Source organism: Hyperolius riggenbachi, chromosome 10 (assembly GCF_040937935.1).
Source record: "Hyperolius riggenbachi isolate aHypRig1 chromosome 10, aHypRig1.pri, whole genome shotgun sequence".
In the NCBI taxonomy this organism is placed as follows: Eukaryota; Metazoa; Chordata; class Amphibia; order Anura; family Hyperoliidae; genus Hyperolius; species Hyperolius riggenbachi.
The window spans coordinates 240,865,414-240,885,528 of record NC_090655.1 but is presented as its reverse complement, the minus strand read 5'-3'; the positions used below and the strand labels follow the sequence as shown (position 1 = coordinate 240,885,528).

Genomic DNA, 20,115 nt, shown 5'->3' with positions numbered 1-20,115 from the left:
CTCCGACTCCTCAGTTTAGGATTCCGCCGACTCCTCTAATTTGCATATTACAAATTTGTTGATTAAAAGTATGTAACGTGAAATTCGTCTCTTAACTGCCAACGCTGAGGAATTTTACAAGACAGCTGAAGTGAGAAGGATATTGAGACTGCCATATTTATTCCCTTTAGTCATAGACTAAAACTAGACCTTGGTAAGAGTACTTGTAAAAGGTACAAACCAGAACAAAGAACATTTATCAGGCCCTAGGCAATGTAACTGTGGGCACATGTAAGAATGATGTGCAGGTGCTCTGCAGGGGAACGAGGAGATTCTTCCTCTATTACACATTATTCATGTACAATCTGAACATGGATCAGGCCCTAGGCAATGTAAGTGTGGGTACATGTAAGAGTGATGTGCAGGTACGCTTCAGGTGAATGAGGAGATTCTTCCTCCATTACACATTCTTCATGCACAATCTGAACCAGGTTTATGGGTGACAGACAACACCTCTCTGTTCAATGTGCACAACATTCTCAGTGGATTCCCTGCAGCTCTGTGGGGAGTGCATATGTAGAGTATAGTACTACTGTGTAACAAAGTAAACCTGAGACAGATGAAATTAAAGTTTTATACATGGGGCTTCCTCCAGCCCCCTTCAGGCTAATCAGTCCCTCGTTGTCCTGCTTCACCACCTGCATCTTCTGCTTTGAGTCCAGGTACTTGAGCCAATCTGGCATAGTGCGCATGCACACACTCCGCCGCCGGAAGCGTACTACACCTGCGCAGCACTATTGCGCAGGTGGAGAATGTTCCTGGCTGTGGGAGCGGCTCGTGGCTGGACTGCGCTGACTGGCTGAATTACCAAGACTCATAGCAGAAGATCCAGGTGGTGGAGGAGGACAGTGAGGGACTGATTGGCCTGAAGGGGGCTGGAGGAAGCCCCAGGTATGTATAAAAAAACTTTACTTTTCCTCTGTCTCAGGTACCCTTTAATTTGTAGTCACCAAACCAAATTTTAACAACATATCAAATTATTTGATTTCATGAGCAAAGAGAGAAATTTATACATTTGCATAAATCAGCATCAATGCAGAATTATTTCCATCTCATTGACCATCTCTATTAAGGTGGCCACTAACTGTCCAATTTCTAGCAAAAAATCGTTCGAGCGATCAGAAATTCTGATCGGACGAAAAATCGTTCACTACACCATCAACTAACCAATCTTTGCTTCCTATCTATCACGACCACCAAGAAAATCCAAATTTTCGTTCGACGAAAATTCATTCGGGCGACATTTTTTCACTCGTTCATAATCGATTGTGTCCACCAATGGAGATTATTTACAACCAATCCGATCAGAATTTCTGATTGCTCGAACGATTTTTCGCTAGAAATTGGACCGTTAGTGGCCAGCCTTAGTGACACAGCTACACATCAGGCTTTATTCTTACAGCATAGATGTTATTTAGTATATATGTTACGGCCAGAACCCGAAGTTTGGCCAGAACCCGAAGTGGCCGGCCACTTCGGGTTCTGGCCGGCCAATGCGCGAACTGGCCGCTGCGCTGCGGCCAATGTGAGAAATGAAACAATTCCTGTAAGGTTAATGTGATGTTGTGGCCGCAGCGCAGCGGGCAAAATGTATCACACATCTTTACTTTATTCAATGGCATTAAGCCGCCCGGCTTTTTCCTCTGCCTCTCTCTCCTCCCCCCCCCCCCCCCCCCGCCTCTCTCTCCCCTTCTCTTATGGGCACAGCCGGGCGGGGACACGCGTGTCCCTCCGGAGTCGTTCGTCGCGGCAGGGGAATCCTGCCGTTCTTGCAGAGCGGGTGCTGGCAGAAGCAATGTCTGCAGCCTCCCCGCTCTGCTCTCCTGCCGCGAGGAACGACTCTCCTGGACACGCGTGTCCCCGCCCGGCTGCCCATAAGAGAAGGGGAGAGAGAGGCGGGGGGGGGGGGGGGGGGGAGGAGAGAGAGGCAGAGGAAAAAGCCGGGCGGCTTAATGCCATTGAATAAAGTAAAGATGTGTGATACATTTTGCCCGCTGCGCTGCGGCCACAACATCACATTAACCTTACAGGAATTGTTTCATTTCTCACATTGGCCGCAGCGCAGCGGCCAGTTCGCGCATTGGCCGGCCAGAACCCGAAGTGGCCGGCCACTTCTAGTTCTGGCCAAACTTCGGGTTCTGGCCGTAACATATATAAGAGATTCCTGTGTACATATCATATATACAGTCACAATCAGATATGTATATCTGACTTTAAAAATACGGGGACTGCTTTATTGAAGCAGCACAAGTAACTAATTTTGATTGGTTTATTTCATTTTTGTGGACTTAACACAGCTATTACTGTATATATACTGTATATATACATTATTTTTAATGACTATTATCTGAGAAATAGAACATTTTATCATATTTTCTATTTTAATTACAGTTACAAATTCATTAGGAGTTGGAGCCGGAGTTGGTGCATTTTTTTCCGACTCCAGGCACCCAAAATTGCTCCAACTCCACGACTCCGACTCCACAGCCCTGCACACAACTCTATGTGCAATGCTAATAAATTAATAAAATAAAAATCGGGGCATGTCAGGTTTGTTACAAAGGTGGACGGGGATATCCCAAGTTTTGCAGGGGGGCCCAGTGATTTCTAGACATGCCCTTTCCCTGCCCCCCACTAATCTGTCCAATAGGAGCTGTAGCAGTTTGGTTCCTTATTAGTCAGAAGAATGGGAGGAGAGATATATGGCTATACTGTGTATATATAGGCATATATATGTATGTATTTATATCCAGCTACAGAAGTATTAGCGGCTTTGAGTCTCCATGATATAAATGGATAATTCCTCTACCTCACCGCTCCTATAATTTGGTGTTGTGTAACGGCACAATATCTGTATCTACACAGTTAGGAACAAGAGAGAGATAAAGGTACATTTACAACAAGGGGCATATGGGTGATAGGAGGATACAATGGTAAGAAGAATGTGTAAGTGACACCACATTGCTCTACAAGCATAACACAGATATCTTGCTATAAGTACATATACTGTAGGTTTTTTGTCACAAGAGTAACACATTGCTTCCATTGTCTCATCAAGCTCTACAATTTGCTGCTTTACCATGTATGGCCAATGCTTTATGTGTAGGGAGGGTTAATGAGATGCAAATAACTGACTTGTATGCAAATATAATGCAAATTGTATGCAGCTAATCACATTTCTCAGGAAATTAATTTCATTATCCAAATTCCAAGATACAGAAAATGTATATACAAAGCAACATTATTATCATGTGATTGGCTGACTGTAATGAGCACAACCTTCTGCAGTTCTCTGTCAGGCTGCAATTTAGTGATGGTCAGTGACATGCCAATGACTCTGAGATGGTGAAAATGATATGGTAATTATATGCAAAGTTATGCAGGCGCTGCATCTGGCCCATTTCCAATCTGCATCAACTTTGCATCAATTTGAAATTATCAGCAATTCATTGACCATCCCTAATGATAATTATTCCTCCCCTCAGAATTCTCTAACAGGAAGTGATGATGTTTCTCTATTTGCAGGGCGGAGTCCCAGCATCAGGAACCTCTCAGAGACTCGTCTCTCTGTATCCACAGACTGTACAATGGATGATGATGTAATTGGACAAGACTCTCCTGCAGATATTTCCCCAGACTCCCCTCGCCTGTCTAACCCCGAGGGGCCTCCTACCCAGCACAGCTCTAGCCCTGCCGGAGGATCTTATTCCTGTTCCACATGTGGGAAATGCTTTGGTTGGAAATCACAGCTTGTCAGACATGAGAGATTTCACACTGGTGTGAAGCCCTATTCATGTGCTGAGTGTGGGAAATGTTTTGTTTGGAGATCACACCTTGTCATACATGAGAGATTTCACACTGGTGTGAAGCCCTATTCATGTGCTGAGTGTGGGAAATGTTTTGTTCAGAAATCAGACCTTGTCATACATGAGAGATCTCACACTGGTGAGAAGCCTTATTCATGTGCTGAGTGTGGGAAATGTTTTGGGCAAAAGCAACACCTTGTCAAACATGAGAGATCTCACACTGGGGAAAAGCCATATGCATGTGCTGAATGTGGGAAATGTTTTTTTCAGAAATCAGACCTTGTCATACATGAGAGATCTCACACTGGGGAAAAGCCATATGCATGTGCTGAATGTGGGAAATGTTTTGTTCAGAAATCAGACCTTGTCGTACATGAGAGATCTCACACTGGTGAGAAGCCCTTTTCATGTGCTGAGTGTGGGAAATGTTTTGTTTGGAGATCACACCTTGTCATACATGAGAGATTTCACACTGGTGTGAAGCCCTATTCATGTGCTGAGTGTGGGAAATGTTTTGTTCAGAAATCAGACCTTGTCGTACATGAGAGATCTCACACTGGTGTTAAGCCCTATTCATGTGCTGAGTGTGGGAAAATGTTTGATTTTAAATCACATCTTGTCAGACATGAGAGATCTCACACTGGTGAGAAGCCCTATTCATGTGCTGAGTGTGGGAAATGTTTTGATTTTAAATCACATCTTGTCAGACATGAGAGATCTCACACTGGTGAGAAGCCCTATTCATGTTCTGAATGTGGAAAATGTTTTGTTCAGAAATCAGACCTTGTCATACATGAGAGATCTCACACTGGTGAGAAGCCTTATTCATGTGCTGAGTGTGGGAAATGTTTTGGGCAAAAGCAACACCTTGTCAAACATGAGAGATCTCACACTGGGGAAAAGCCATATGCACGTGCTGAATGTGGGAAATGTTTTGTTCAGAAATCAGACCTAATCAAACATAAGAAATCTCACAATGGTGAGAAGCTCTATTCATGAGCTTAGTGTGGGAAATGTTTTGTTCAGAACTGAGACCTTTTCATTTATGAGAGATCACATGTTTTGTTCAGAAGTCAGACCTTATTATTCTTGAGGGATATAGCGCTGGTGAGTGTGGGAAATGTTGTTTTTTTTTTTTTTTCAGAAATCAGACCTTATCATGAGGGATATCACACTTGTGACGAGCCCTATTAATGTGCTGAGTGTGGGAAATGTTTTTTTAGATGCAATGTTGAATCTGTACAGCCACCAGCAGGACCTAGATTGCAATTGTTGGTCTGGAACAGGTTAATTGCACCCAGGATGCATGTAATAGTCCCATCAGAGACCGAGGCTCTGCTAGTGGCTTTTCTAGGTTTACATTTGTGAGGTGATTCGTGTCATAGGCCGTGATGCATGAAACAACGGACACATAGCACAGGTTACTATTAGCACGCGAATAGATGCAATTGTTTATCTTATCAGTTTATTTTCACATTGGGTGTCCTTTAACCACTTCCCGACCGCCGTATAGACAATTGGCGGCCGGGAAGTGGACCCCGCAAGAACCGCCGTATTGACAAATGGCGGCGGTCCTTGTAGGGGCATGGGCGGCGCGATCGCGTCATTCGTGACGCGATCGGCCGCCGGGGACTAGCTCCGCCCACCTCGCGCTGTAACCCGCCGGCCGTTCGGAAGCGCCGGCGAGTTACTAGCACACGGATCGCCGCATACAAAGTGTATAATACACTTTGTAATGTTTACAAAGTGTATTATACAGGCTGCCTCCTGCCCTGGTGGTCCCAATGTCCGAGGGACCACCAGGGCAGGCTGCAGCCACCCTATGTCGCACCCAAGCACACTGATTTCCCCCCCCCCTGCCCCAGATCGCCAACAGCACTCCTCAGACCCCCCCCCCCCCCTGCCCACCCCCCAGACCCCTGTTTGCACCCAATCACCCTTCTAATCACCCATCAATCACTCCCTGTCACTATCTGTTAATGCTATTTTTTTTACCCCCCCCCTGCCCCCTCCTAATCACCCCCCCACCCCTCAGATTGCCCTCAGACCCCCCCCCCCCCCCTTATCAATTCGCCAGTGCAATATTTACATCTGTTCTTCCCTGTAATAATCCACTGATTACATCTGTTCTCTACCCTAAACGCCCACTAATCACCCATCAATCACCCATCAATCACCCCCTATCACCACCTGTCACTGTTACCCATCAGATCAGACCCTAATCTGCCCCTTGCGGGCACCCAATCACCCGCCTACACGCTCAGATTACCCTCAGACCTCCCCTTATCAATTTGCCAGTGCAATATTTACATCTGTTCTTCCCTGTAATAACCCTCTGATCACCTGTCAATCACCCATCAATCACCCCCTGTCACTGCCACCCATCAATCACCCCCTGTCACTGGCACCCATCAATCAGCCCCTAACCTGCCCCTTGCGGGCAATCTGATCACCCACCCACACCAATAGATCGCCCGCAGATCCGACGTCAGATCAACTCCCAAGTGCAGTGTTTACATCTGTTCTCTACCCTAAACACCCACTAATTACTCATCAATCACCCCCTGTCACTGCTACCTATCAGATTAGACCCCTATCTGCCCCTATGGCACTCAATCATCTGCCCACACCCTTAGAACGCCCTCAGACCCCAGCCCTGATCACCTCGCCAGTGCATTGCTTGCATCTATTCCCCCCTCTAATCACACCTTGAGACACCCATCAATCACCTCCTGTCACCCCCCTAGCACACCTACCCATCAGATCAGGCCCTAATTTGCCCCGTGTGGGCTCCTGATCACTCGGCCAAACCCTCAGATCCCCCTCAGACCCCCTTCCGATCTCCTCCCCAGTGCATTGATTGCATCTATTTTCCCCTCTAACCACCCTCTGAGACACCCATCAATCACCTCCTGTCACCCCCCTAGCACTCCTATCCATCAGATCAGGCCCAATACAACCTGTCATCTAAAAGGCCACCCTGCTTATGACCGGTTCCACAAAATTCGCCCCCTCATAGACCACCTGTCATAAAAATTTGCAGATGCTTATACCCCTGAACAGTCATTTTGAGACATTTGGTTTCCACACTACTCACGGTTTTAGGCCCGTAAAATGCCAGGGCGGTATAGGAACCCCACAAGTGACACCATTTTAGAAAAAAGACACCCCAAGGTATTCTGTTAGGTGTATAACGAGTTCATAGATTTTTTTTTTTTGTCAAAAGTTAGCGGAAATTGATTTTTATTGTTTTTTTTTTTTCACAAAGTGTCATTTTTCACTAACTTGTGACAAAAAATAAAATCTTCTATGAACTCGCCATACACCTAACGGAATACCTTGGGGTGTCTTCTTTCTAAAATGGGGTCACTTGTGGGGTTCCTATACTGCCCTGGCATTTTAGGGGCCCTAAACCGTGAGGAGTAGTCTAGAAAACAAATGCCTCAAAATGAACTGTAAATAGGACGTTGGGCCCCTTAGCGCACCTAGGCTGCAAAAAAGTGTCACACATGTGGTACCGCTGTACTCAGGAGAAGTAGTATAATGTGTTTTGGGGTGTATTTTTACACATACCCATGCTGGGTGGGAGAAATCTCTCTGTAAATGGACAATTGTGTGTAAAAAAAAAATCAAACAATTGTCATTTACAGAGATATTTCTCCCACCCAGCATGGGTATGTGTAAAAATACACCCCAAAACACATTATACTACTTCTCCTGAGTACGGCGGTACCACATGTGTGGCACTTTTTTACACCCTAAGTACGCTAAGGGGCCCAAAGTCCAATGAGTACCTTTAGGATTTCACAGGTCATTTTGCGACATTTGGTTTCAAGACTACTCCTCACGGTTTAGGGCCCCTAAAATGCCAGGGCAGTATAGGAACCCCACAAATGACCCCATTCTAGAAAGAAGACACCCCAAGGTATTCCGTTAGGAGTATGGTGAGTTCATAGAAGATTTTATTTTTTGTCACAAGTTAGCGGAAAATTACACTTTGTGAAAAAAAAAACAATTAAAATCAATTTCCGCTAACTTGTGACAAAAAAATAAAAACTTCTATGAACTCACCATACTCCTAACGGAATACCTTGGGGTGTCTTCTTTCTAAAATGAGGTCATTAGTGGGGTTCCTATACTGCCCTGGCATTTTAGGGTCCCTAAACTGTGAGAAGTAGTCTTGAAACAAAAATGACCTGTGAAATCCTAAAGGTACTCATTGGACTTTGGGCCTCTTAGCGCAGTTAGGGTGCAAAAAAGTGCCACACATGTGGTATCGCCGTACTCGGGAGAAGTAGTATAATGTGTTTTGGGGTGTATTTTTACACATACCCATGCTGGGTGGGAGAAATACCTCTGTAAATGGACAATTGTGTGTAAAAAAAAATGAAAAAATTGTCATTTACAGAGATATTTCTCCCACCCAGCATCGGTATGTGTAAAAATACACCCCAAAACACTTTATACTACTTCTACTGAGTACGGAAATACCACATGTGTGGCACTTTTTTGCAGCCTAACTGCGCTAAGGGGCCCAAAGTCCAATGAGCACCTTTAGGCTTTACAGGGGTGCTTACAAATTAGCACCCCCCAAAATGCGAGGACAGTAAACATACCCCACAAATGACCCCATTTTGGAAAGTAGACACTTCAAGGTATTCAGAGAGGGGCATGGTGAGTCCGTGGCAGATTTCATTTTTTTTTTTGTCGCAAGTTAGAAGAAATGGAAACCTCTTTTTTTTTTTTTTTTTTTTTTTTTTGTCACAAAGTGTCATTTTCCGCTTACTTGTGACAAAAAATAATATCTTCTATGAACTCACTATGCCTCTCAGTGAATACTTTGGGATGTCTTCTTTCCAAAATGGGGTCATTTGGGGGGTATTTATACTATCCTGGAATTCTAGCCCCTCATGAAACATGACAGGGGGTCAGAAAAGTCATAGATGCTTGAAAATGGGAAAATTCACTTTTTGCACCATAGTTTGTAAGCGCTATAACTTTTACCCAAACCAATAAATATACACTGAATGGTTTTTTTTTTATCAAAAACATTGTCCACATTTTTCACACTGCATGTATACAGACATTTTACTTTATTTGAAAAATGTCAGCACAGAAAGTTAAAAAAAATCATTTTTTTGACAAAATTCATGTCTTTTTTGATGAATATAATAAAAAGTAAAAATCGCAGCAGCAATCAAATAGCACCAAAATAAAGCTTTATTAGTGACAAGAAAAGGAGCCAAAATTCATTTAGGTGGTAGGTTGTATGAGCGAGCAATAAACCGTGAAAGCTGCAGTGGTCTTAATGCAAAAAAAGTGCCTGGTCCTTAAGGGGGGGTAAAGCCCACGGTCCTCAAGTGGTTAAAGCAGGAGGATCAGCCATACTATGCCAGGGGACAAAACACATATATAAGTAGATAAATAGTTGATCTACTTACATAACACATGTGTTGTACTGTCCATATTTTAATTTATTTTGCCCACAGTTTGAGGCTAAATTCTGATGTAATTTCTTCCCTTAACTTTTTTTTCTTTTCTCCTCCAATCACTGAGTCACCTCAGCCTTGCTTGTAAACACGAGCGAGCAGAGGATCATATTTCAGCTAGGAAGCAGTCTGCTCAGCCAATCAGTGAAAAGCAGGAAGGTGGGAGGGTCATTGGCAATGGTGCAGAAAAGAGCCTGGAAGAAAATATAATAACAGCAAAGAGATTCCTGAATAGACTGGAGAGCTTGTACTTGTATAGAGAGATTTCTGGCAGCATTCTAAACACACTGCAGTGTTTAAATAGAATTTGGTTTTGTGGCTGACAATCCTGCTTTAAACTCCCCATTAATACTTAGTAAATCATTGTGAACGCCAAACAGTGGTGTTATCTTTTGTATATCATTACAATATACCTTATCTTACCTTACTTTACAATTAAGTTTTTGGCTACCCATCTTTTTCAGAGCTGTGAGCGTTGTCTGATCCTCTCTTGACCCTGCTGTCCGTTTTGGTTTCTTTATAAACATAATATTTTTAATCACTCCATTTACACCACCGAAATGGCAAAACTTTCCACAGTGTTTGATCCTTGAGTTACCATCACTTGAGGGTGGTGAATGAGGTGTGCAAGAGGAGTGAATGGGCGAAGCCGGTAACAATGGCACCACCATATTAGCGGCAATAATAAAAAATGTAATAGGGGGCTCCGTGGCTACCTGCTGTGAAAATGTATGACTATGTGCCCGCTATGTACAGTATAGTCACAATTTGCATAGCGAATAGCCCTGACGTTATTTTATAAATGTCCAATCATTGGCACTTATCACGCCTTTGCAGCAGGTGGTAAGGTTAAGGGTTAGGCAGCACCAGGTGGTTGGGCATTGGTAGAGGGAGGGTTAAGGTTTGGGCATCGGTAAAGGGAAGGTTAAGAGTTAGGCATCAGTAGAGGGGGGTGTTAAGGGTTGGGCATCGGTAGAGGGAGGGTTAGATTTGAACATTGATAGAGGTGGGGTTAAGGGTTAGGCATCGGTAGAGGGAAGGTTAAGGGTTAGGCATTGGTGGGGGGGGGGGGGGGATGGGTGGGTTACGGGTTAGGCATCAGTAGAGGCGGGGTTAAGGGTTGGGCATCGGTAGAGGAAGGGTTAGGCATTGGTAGAGGGGGGTTAAGGGTTAGGCATCAGAAGAGGGGGGAGTTAAGGGTTAGGCATCAGTAGAGGGGGGTTAAGGGTTAGGCATCAGAAGAGGGGGGTTAAAGTGAACCTCCAGAATAAAAATTGACTCAGCAGCACTGGAAAGGCCTGGTGTTTCTTTAACTGTTTCACAGCATCAGAACTTTTTTTCTCTTATACAAGCCTCATTTTTAGCTGCATAGCTGCATTTTTCCCCTAATGCTGTGCAAAGCATGATGGGATTTCTGATGTTTTTGTTCTCGTTCTGCTGTTTTGGTGCAATTTTTTTTTTTTTTACATTTTGAATTTGACATTTGAAGCCTAGCATGTGCAGCTGGGAGGGGTTATCAGGACACAGGACCGTTGGAACTGTGTCTCCTGCTCCCTGTCACCTCCTTTCAACCAAAACGATGGCTGCTCCCATGACAAAGATGGCAGCCCCCATGAATCACAAACATTTGCCTGTTCTTTTAAAACGGGGTGGGTAAGAGATTATATTACCTATCTATTCTAATTAACATAACTAAAGTTACTTAATGACAGTATGTTTGTTTAGGCTGAAGTTCCCCTTTAACATCGATAGGTACGGTAAACACTACACAGATGAGTATGTGTGTTTTTATTTTTGATGCCTAACCCTTAATCCCCCTCTATTGTTGCCTAACCCTTAACCCCCCTCTACCGATGCCGGACCCTTAACCCCCCTCCACCGATGCCTGACCCTCAACCCTCTCTCTATCCTTCATCTGTTAGTTTATCCTGGGGAGAGGGAGATAAAGGGGGTTCATCAGGCTACTTTATGCTGGGGGGGGGGGGGTGTCTAGCTATCATCTAGGTACAGGGGTTTAGAGAGACACCTGGCTAATACACAGAGAAGGGTTACATCTTATTATTATACTGGGGAGGAAACTGCCTAATACTTTATGGTGGCATATCTGGCTACTGTACTGGGGGCAAGTTTGCTACCTAGACTGGGGTGGGCACAGTTTGGGGGGGTGCACTTTGGAATCTCTGCCCCTAGCGCAGGAGAACCTTGTCCCAGCCTTGATTGTAACCTGCTAGTAATAAGATAGAGGGTTTAGCTACTATAGCCTTGGGAGGGAAAGAGGGGGCTCATCATGCTACGTTATTCTGGGGAGGAAAGGGGGAGATAGAGGGGGCTGGCTACCTTATCCTGGGGATGGAGGGAGAAAAGAGGGGGCTCATCTGTTACTTTATCCTTGGGAAAGGGGAATAACGGCGGTTCATCTAGCTACTTTATGCTGGGAGGGGGGCTGGCTACGTTATTCTGAGTAGGGGGCTCATCTGGGTCCTTTATCTTGAGAAGGGGGAGAGAGGGGGCTCATCTAGCTCCTTATCCTGGGGAGGGGAGATTCATCTGGTTCCTAATCCTGGGAAGGGGGAGAGAGGAGGCACATCTGGCTTCCTTTTCTGAGAGGGGGTACTTCTGGCTTCCTTTTCTGAGAGGGGGGGAGAGGGGGCACATCAGGCTTCCTTTTCTGAGAGGGGGGGGGAGAGGGGGCATATCTGGCTTCCTTTTCTGAGAGGGGGGAGGGGCACATCTGGCTTCCTTTTCTGAGAGGGGGCATATCTGGCTTCCTTTTCTGAGAGGGGGGGAGAGGGGGCACATCTGGCTACCAGTGGTGCTCGGATACAATCCGTGATCATGGCTTAGCTGTGAGTGACAAGCATTGTTTCACTATCCGACCTCGTAATTCGAATCCATGATCATTTAACGATCACAGGTTTCAATCACGGACTCGGCCATTTGCAATGAGATTTTGCCGTGATCACGACATTGAATCTGTGACTGGGGAAATTATGTCACTGGCCAATCAGAGGCCCTCAGTGTAGGCGCTAACCAACCAATCATAGCTCTGCCCTCCCCTCCCCTCCAGTATATAAAGCGGTGGCCATGTTGAGAGCGCCGTCCTTGCTAGACTGTGGCACTGAGAGCATCTCCCGGCAATTTGTTGCAAAGCAAGAGCATTTTTTGCACAAAAACACAGCGTTTTAACTCATGTCAGTGCTCTCATACTGTATTTGATACTTGTATTTAACTAGGCAGTCTGAATTAAGTTCTAGTCAGTGTAGATGTGACAGCAGAGAGATTGCTGAATAGAGTGGAGAGTTTGTACTTGCAGGGAAAGATTTCTGGCAGCATTTTAAACACACTGCAGTGTTTAAATAGAGTTTGGTTTTGTGGCTGAAAAATCCTGCTTTATTGCATACTGTATTTGATACTTGTATTTAGCTAGGCAGCCTGTGAATTAAGTTCTAGTCAGTGTAGATGTGACAGACAGTGTACTGAGTGCCGTGCTGGGCAGCTTACTGCAGGGCTGCAGGCAGAGGCAGGTTCACTGATTTTAGTGCGCTTTTTTTCTGTCACTTTTATAAAAAAAAAGTTAAACTAACCAGACAGTGATCTACTGAAATTATTTGTAGTCACTGAGTGTACTAGTCAGTGACATTGTACATTGCCAGTGTTTATTTACTGTGCGTAGTGCAGTCAGGCACACGTTCACTTCTTTTGCTGCTCTACTGTATTGAGTATTTGCGCTGTGTGCGCATTTTTGGTTTTATTTTTATTTTCTGTCTGTTTAAAAAATAATAATAAAAGAAATAAAGCCCCCTGTTATATTCTGTCTGTCCCCACACACATATTATTGACAGAAAAAGCAGCACACTTTCTACCTTCAAATATTGGGCATAGAGAATGTCTCTGCCAGGGGCCGTGGCAAGAGAGGCAGTGCCATTGCCCCATCTGGGACTGGCCCAGGGCCAGGGAAAGGCCGCTCAGCTGTAGGGGATGCAGCAGAGAGGCATCCTTCAGTAGCACAGCGGATGCCGTTGGCAAACATTTTCGGCAACTTGAGTCGCCGTGTGGCCATTCAGGAGAGTCAGTCACAGACATTGGTGGAGATGGTGACGGAAGACCAGCCCATTATTAATTATTCACAGACCTCTGCTGTGAGCAGCACTCCCAGCAGCAGCAGCCTCCCCCCCCCCCCCCCTTGCTGTGACATCCACCCCAGCAGCCAGTGGTCAGCAGCCCTTTCCAGAAAAGAGCATTCTGTCCCTCAGTCCGGCGTCTGGGAGAGTCTTGATGTCTGCTGTTGTGGAGCTGATGGGGCCTGATGTGGAGGAGGTTGTGCTCGGGCCAGCACACCCAGATTTAGAGGATGAGGAGGGGTCTGTGTCTGGGGATGTTGGGGCAGAAGAGGTGGTGGGGAGAGTCAGGAGGCGATCTGTTTCTTGAGGACGAGGCAGGACCATTCTTATGCACCTTAGTTCTGCGAAGGCAGCTCGGAGGAGGATGAGGCACAGGAGCATAGGCAATTGCATTGCCACCACATATTAGACCGGGGCAGGTCGAGCCGTGGGCGGCAGGGGCCACTTGCCGCTGCTTTTGCTGGCAGCAGCACCACCAACACACAACCCCCAACCAAAGTGAGAGCCGCCACACCCTCTTCGCACCGTAAGGGGCAGTTTACATCCCCAATATGGAATTTTTTTTCATGTGTCCACCCTGGATGAAAGCTATGCGGTGTGTAACTCCTGCAAAAAAAGCTTGAGCTGTGGGCGCTATGTGTCCAAGGTGGGTACCTCATCCCACCAGTCGCACACGAAGACCTATCACTGTAATGATTTTGCAAAGTTTAAGAGGCTGAAGGACCAAGAAGGGGGTGGTCAGAGCTGGAGACCCACCGTGCGGCATTCAGGAGAAGAAGCAGCAGAGTCATCCCTCCCTCATGGTTATCAAGGCACTGTAGAAGCATAAAAATGCGCTTCTCCCTCGGCAGCTCATGCCACAGATATTGAGGCTGGTGAGGCCAGCCTGTCCTCATTGGCCTTCTCTGCTCCCTCCACAGCTTCCGCTGCAGGACATCGGCAGACCCTGCTGAGCGACACCTTTTAAAGGTTTGACCAAGCCTCTGCCTCTTGGCTACAGGCGCATTCAAAAGCTGAATGGCTTGCTGGCCCGGGCCATGTGTTCCCAGCTTTTTCCATACTCCCTGGTGCAGGAGGGGAGTGATATGCGCACGCTGCTCCAATTTGGGATCCCAGAGTGGCAAATCCCCAGCCGCCACTACTTTTCAAGGAAGGCCATCCCAGCTCTGCACGAGTTTGTGGTGGCAAACCTGGGTCTAAATCACCATGGACTCGTGGAACAGCCGATTTGGGACAGGTCGCTACCTGTCCTTTACTGCGCACTGGATGACAGTGGTGGAAGGGGATGAGAAGAACACAGCAGCAGCAGCAGGCCAGCTGGTGATGCCACCACCCGGTATTAGGGGGGATGTAGCAGGCTCCTCTGATCCCATTCCCTCCACACCCAACAGCAAGCAAGCCCGCCTCAGCAGCAGCGTAAAGCCTCGCCACTGCCAAACGCTGCTGAAATTGGTCAGCCCAGGGAAGGAGAAACTGTCCGCCCTCAGGGAGCAGGAGAAAAGGTGGGTGACCCCCAGAGGCCTCAAAGTCTGTTACGTGGCGTGCGATAATGGGGTCAACTTGGTGGCTGCACTGCACCTGGGAGAGCTCTAGCAAATCCCTTGCTTGGCTTATATCCTGAATGTGGTTGTGCAGCACTTCCTGCGCACCTACCCGGGGATGGACCAGCTGGTGGAAGATGCGCGTAAGGTGGTGCGCCATTTCCACCGCTCTGCCACTGCCTCTGCAAAGCTGGCTGACTTGCAGCAGGCCGCAGGTCTGCCATCACACCATCTGATCATAGATGTCCCAACGCGCTGGAACTCGACCCTGGTGATGTTGAAGCATTGCACTTTGCAGGTACATGTGTGCGGCAAACATCTACGACAGCACCACCAACCTGCAGGTGATCTCTGCAGCTCAGTGGAAATGCATGCACCAAACGTGCCTTATCTTGGCTCCCTTCCTGCAGGGAACCAAGATGGTGAGCCGGGCACAGGCATCTGTCTGTGGTTTGCCTGATGGACAGGGTGCTGTGTGATCTGATGGAAGCGGGGAGGCAGCCCTAAGCCAGCTGGATCAGGAGCAGTTGGCAGCACAGTCCAGCTCCTGGAGAAGGAGGATGAAAACTTAGAGGTAGTGAAGGAGGAGTTAGAGGTCCCTAACGTGGATGCTGATAGGGAGCAGCAGAGTGCCGTTGTGCGTGGGTGGAGCTTTCAGGAGGACACGGCGCAGTAGAGGACAGGCATGTTCTCTTTGAGGACAATGACGATTTGGCTAGCAAGGCCATCCTCTTCCCCATGGCTGGACACATGTTGCGCTGCCTTGGCAGGGACCCCTGGGTGATCCAGATGCATGAAAGGGAGGACATCTGGATAACCTTGATCCTGGACCCGCCTGTGAAGGGGAAGCTGGGACAGTTCATGTCGCCATCCAGCATCGAGCGCCGCACAAGGGAGTTGCAGGAGGCCCTTGTGCGCAGACTGCAGGAAGCATTCCCCCAACCTTCCACCCCACTGTTGCTGTTCTCCCCACCCAGCAACAGGTGACTGCGGCCACCAGCAGCAGAAGCATACGGCATCCCGGAGACCTACTGAACCTAACAAAGAGCCTGTATGCAGTGGAGCTGCCCAGAGCAGAGGTGCCAGCCACAGCGACTGACCAGCATGGTGCCTGACTACAGTTGTATTCAAAATTATTCAACCCCCAATGCTTTAAAGGGTTTTAGGGAACTTTAGTGTACATTTGTAATTGTGTTCAGAATGAAATCTTACAAGGACTTTTAAAAGAACCAAATGCAACTAAAATGACATCAATTGTTTTTGTAATACAGTATTAAATTTTTTTTTTTTGTGTGTGTGTGATTTCTTCATTGACACAATTATTCAACCCCTTAAAGACTACCACTCTAAAGGCTCATACACACATCAGACCATAGTCTTTGGAAAATGAAAGATCACAGACCAATTTTACCCCCTTCCATGTAATATGAGAGCCATACCTACACAGTCTATTCTATGGAGCTGAACTCCACATCAGATAGAAATCTTTGCAAGATGCTGCACACATAGATGCTGTATACTTTCAAAAGATCAGTATCTGCAAAATATCTGTTTTCTGCAAAAGATCTGTTCCTGCAAAATGCATTCATAACCTATGATATCTGCAGATCTCATCCTCACCTTGTTTAACAGACATTCATCTGCAGATCAGATCCACCAGGATGGATTTTCAGATCTGCAGATGATTGTCTGATCTGCAGATGAATGTCAGTTAAACAAGGTGTGTATGATGATCTGCAGATCTCATAGACTATGAATGCAATTTGCAGGAACGGATCTTTGGCAGGAACAGATCTTTTGCAGATACTTATCTTTTGTGTCTGTACAGCATCTGTGTGTGCAGCATCTCGCAAAGATTTTTTTCTGATGGGAAGTTCAGCTCCATAGAAAAGACTGTGAAGGTGTGGCTCTCATACTACATGAAGGGTGGTAAGATTGGTCTGTGATCTTTCATTTTCCAAAGACTATAGTCTGATGTGTGTATGAGCCTTTAGTAACAGAGGTTCATTCAAGTGTTTTCGGGTATTGAAAACACCTTTGGGTGTTAACGAGCAGCGATCAAGCATAATAAGCACCGATTAGGCAGATTTAAAATGACTGTGATACTCAGCTCCTACTAGACATTTACTGGTGTGTTTACAAACATATTTAAGTCAAGAGAATGGTCCAGAAAGACAAGAGAAGAGGTGATTTCTCTTCACAGGAAGGGCAATGGCTATAAGAAGATTGCAAAGATGTTAAACATACCAAGAGACACCATAGGAAGCATCATTCGCAAATTCAAGGCAGAGGGCACTGTTCACACACTACCTGGTCGTGGCAGAAAGAGGATGCTGACTTCGACTGCTGTGCGCTACCTGAAACGCAAAGTGGAGAAAAGTCCCTGTGTGACTGCTGAGGAACTGAAAAAAGATTGGTCAGATGCGGGTACTGAAGTTTCAGCTCAGACAATAAGGTGCACACTGCGTAATGAAGGCCTCCATTCCAGAACTCCCAGGTGCACCCCCTTGCTGTCTCCAAAGAATAAGAAGAGTTGACTGCAGTATGCCAAAAGTCATGTAGACAAACCACAAAAGTTTTGGCATAGTGTTCTGTGGACTGATGAAACAAAATTAGAACTGTTTGGGCCCATGGATCAACGCTATGTTTGGAGGAGGAAGAACAAAATCCGGATATCAATCACAACTTAAGGTGGGGGAAGGCTGCGCATCCCTAAACACATGCTGAAATTAAATGGTTAATCGCACAGGCATACACCGCCTCTGCCAGACTGAAAGATGCATGCCCTGCATCCAAGACAAGTGCTAACATTTATTAAACTAGGAGGAACTTTAGCTTCCAATATGGTTTGCATGCAAAGTATATTATACTAGACACTTGCGCCACGGTGAGGCCAACCTCCGGGCAAGTGACCTAACCTAAATTTAAAACCTCGGGAGCAGCTAAGCAGAAAAAAATATGTAACTTACATTTGGTAGAACAGCGAGGAGAACGCCAGCGCATACCACTAAGGCTGCATCTGAAATGACCACCAGCTCAGTGTGTAGCACCTATATAGACTTTTTGCACACTTTGCATTCAATTCAGATGCAGCCTTAGTGGTATGCGCTGGCGTTCTCCTCGCTGTTCCACAATCACAACTTATCCGGGTTTTGGGACTGCCATGTCTGGATTTATTCGAATCCGTGATCAGGGGTATCTGAGCAACACTACTGGCTACTACTAAAGAGGGAGGGGCATATCTATCTTCTATACTGGGGAGGAGGAGCACATCTGGCTACTAAACTGGGGGGCCCATCTGGTTACCATGAAGCAGGAGGGGGGGAGATACATCTGGCTACTGCTGGGAAGGGAGGGGGGATTAGGGAGACACCTGGCTAATACACTGGGGAGGGAGGTACATCTGATTGTTATACTGGGGAGGAAGTTGCCTAATACTTTATGGTGGCATATCTGGCTATTGTACTGGGGGCAAGTTTGCTACCTATACTGGGGGGGGGGGGGGGGGGCACAGAGGGGGGGGGGGGGGTTACACTTCTGCTTCTAGTGCTGGAGAATTTTTTCCCAGCCCTGATTGCTACCTGGTAGTGATAGGATCTCATGGTATATACTGGGCAACAGTACCAATGCTGTGAATGAGAAACAGCCCACTGGCACACAGGTTACAGCACTAGTATCCACATCTGGGTGTACTCAATTATCTCCATTCAGCCACAATTAGACATAATTAGTATGGCGAGAGACAAGACATGGGCCCCGGAGTGAGCATATAGACTGGCTATTAATGATTGTTAAAGTGAACCCAATGTGAAAATAATCTGATGCGATAAACAATTGTATATATCCTCCTAATCCTAAAAATGACTTAAAAAAATATGCTGTGGTTTTATTTTATATTGAAACATTTATAAAGTAGATTTAATGTCTTATTGTCTCTGCTCGATGGCAGCATCGTAAGTCACCCAGAGCTCATACATGAACTATTTTTATCTATCTCCTGCACTTGAAAACACTTCTATGCCAGGAAAAGATTTAAGGTTGTAATTCCTTATCAGTGAGGTGGATGCTATAATCTGAGAAGACAGAAATTATCACTTGCATACCCGAAGGTTAACTCTTTCAGAAAGTAAAAAAATAAAATAGAAAGTACACGGCCTGGTTATTAATGTGGTTGGCACTATACACACCACATATTTATCTCATGTCACATGTCACCTTGGGTACACTTAAAAGAAAGTCCAACCAACATGCCCCCCACATATGAAATGAAGCATTGACCTCAACCTATGAAATGAAGCATTGACCACTGCATATAGAAAAATTCTCTTTTCTGTACTGTGGGTGAGGGGGAGGAGAGCATTCTGTTCTGTTCTATGGAAAGAGGAGAGAACTTTGTTCTGTATAATAGAGAGAGGGAATTAATCTGTTCTGTACTATGGAGAGGGGAAGAGAAGGATGAATAGCTTGATTATTTCTAAGAATGAGGATAAGGGCTCGTTTTCACTACAGGTGAATTTTTGCACGCCAAACATTTACATGTTAATGAAAGTCTATTGGAGCGTTTCCATTACATGAGAATTTTAATTTGCACTTTACTGCAGAAATAACACCTGACAGCCTGCTGCATTGTTTTGCAGGGCACACCAGTCTGCATACACATTTGCACATAATAATTCTCAATGGCTCCGCATATGAAATGCCAACATTTGCATACGTTTTACAAAGTTGTCAAAAACGCTAGATGCAGAGGAAATTTAGCAAAAACTGAGTATTTCTTTTTTCCCTGTGTGAAAATGTACCCACATAAAGCACAAGCCTGCAGTGGAAATGGGTCCACTTTATCCATTCCTACTGACAATGGTGGAATGGATGCTTCATGCAGAATTCATTTTATCTTACCTCACACCCTCTTATTCCTTGTCCTCTGCCCAATTCTTTGGGTATTTTTAGCACATACTGTAATACTGTACATATATTAATTAGTGCATTTGTTTTTAGATTTTTTGTTTTGCAACAAAGAATCTAAAAACAAACAAATGCACTACACAAGGGTCGATATTGACCCAAAACGGACTAGTTTTGTTGCCTGAATTATTATGCAAAGTGTACAATGTATTTC

The 20,115-nt window shown here is 45.7% G+C and overlaps 1 protein-coding gene across 1 annotated transcript in view; it reads left to right on the top strand.

Annotated features, from left to right (window-relative positions):
* LOC137535034 (zinc finger protein 850-like) overlaps window positions 1–20,115 on the top strand; it is a 122,357-nt gene that overhangs the window by 11,439 nt on the left and 90,803 nt on the right. The window contains exon 7 of the mRNA XM_068256796.1: window positions 3,565–4,705. Within this exon, the coding sequence (XP_068112897.1) occupies window positions 3,565–4,705 (1,141 nt within the window). The remainder of the gene's footprint in view (window positions 1–3,564; window positions 4,706–20,115) is intronic.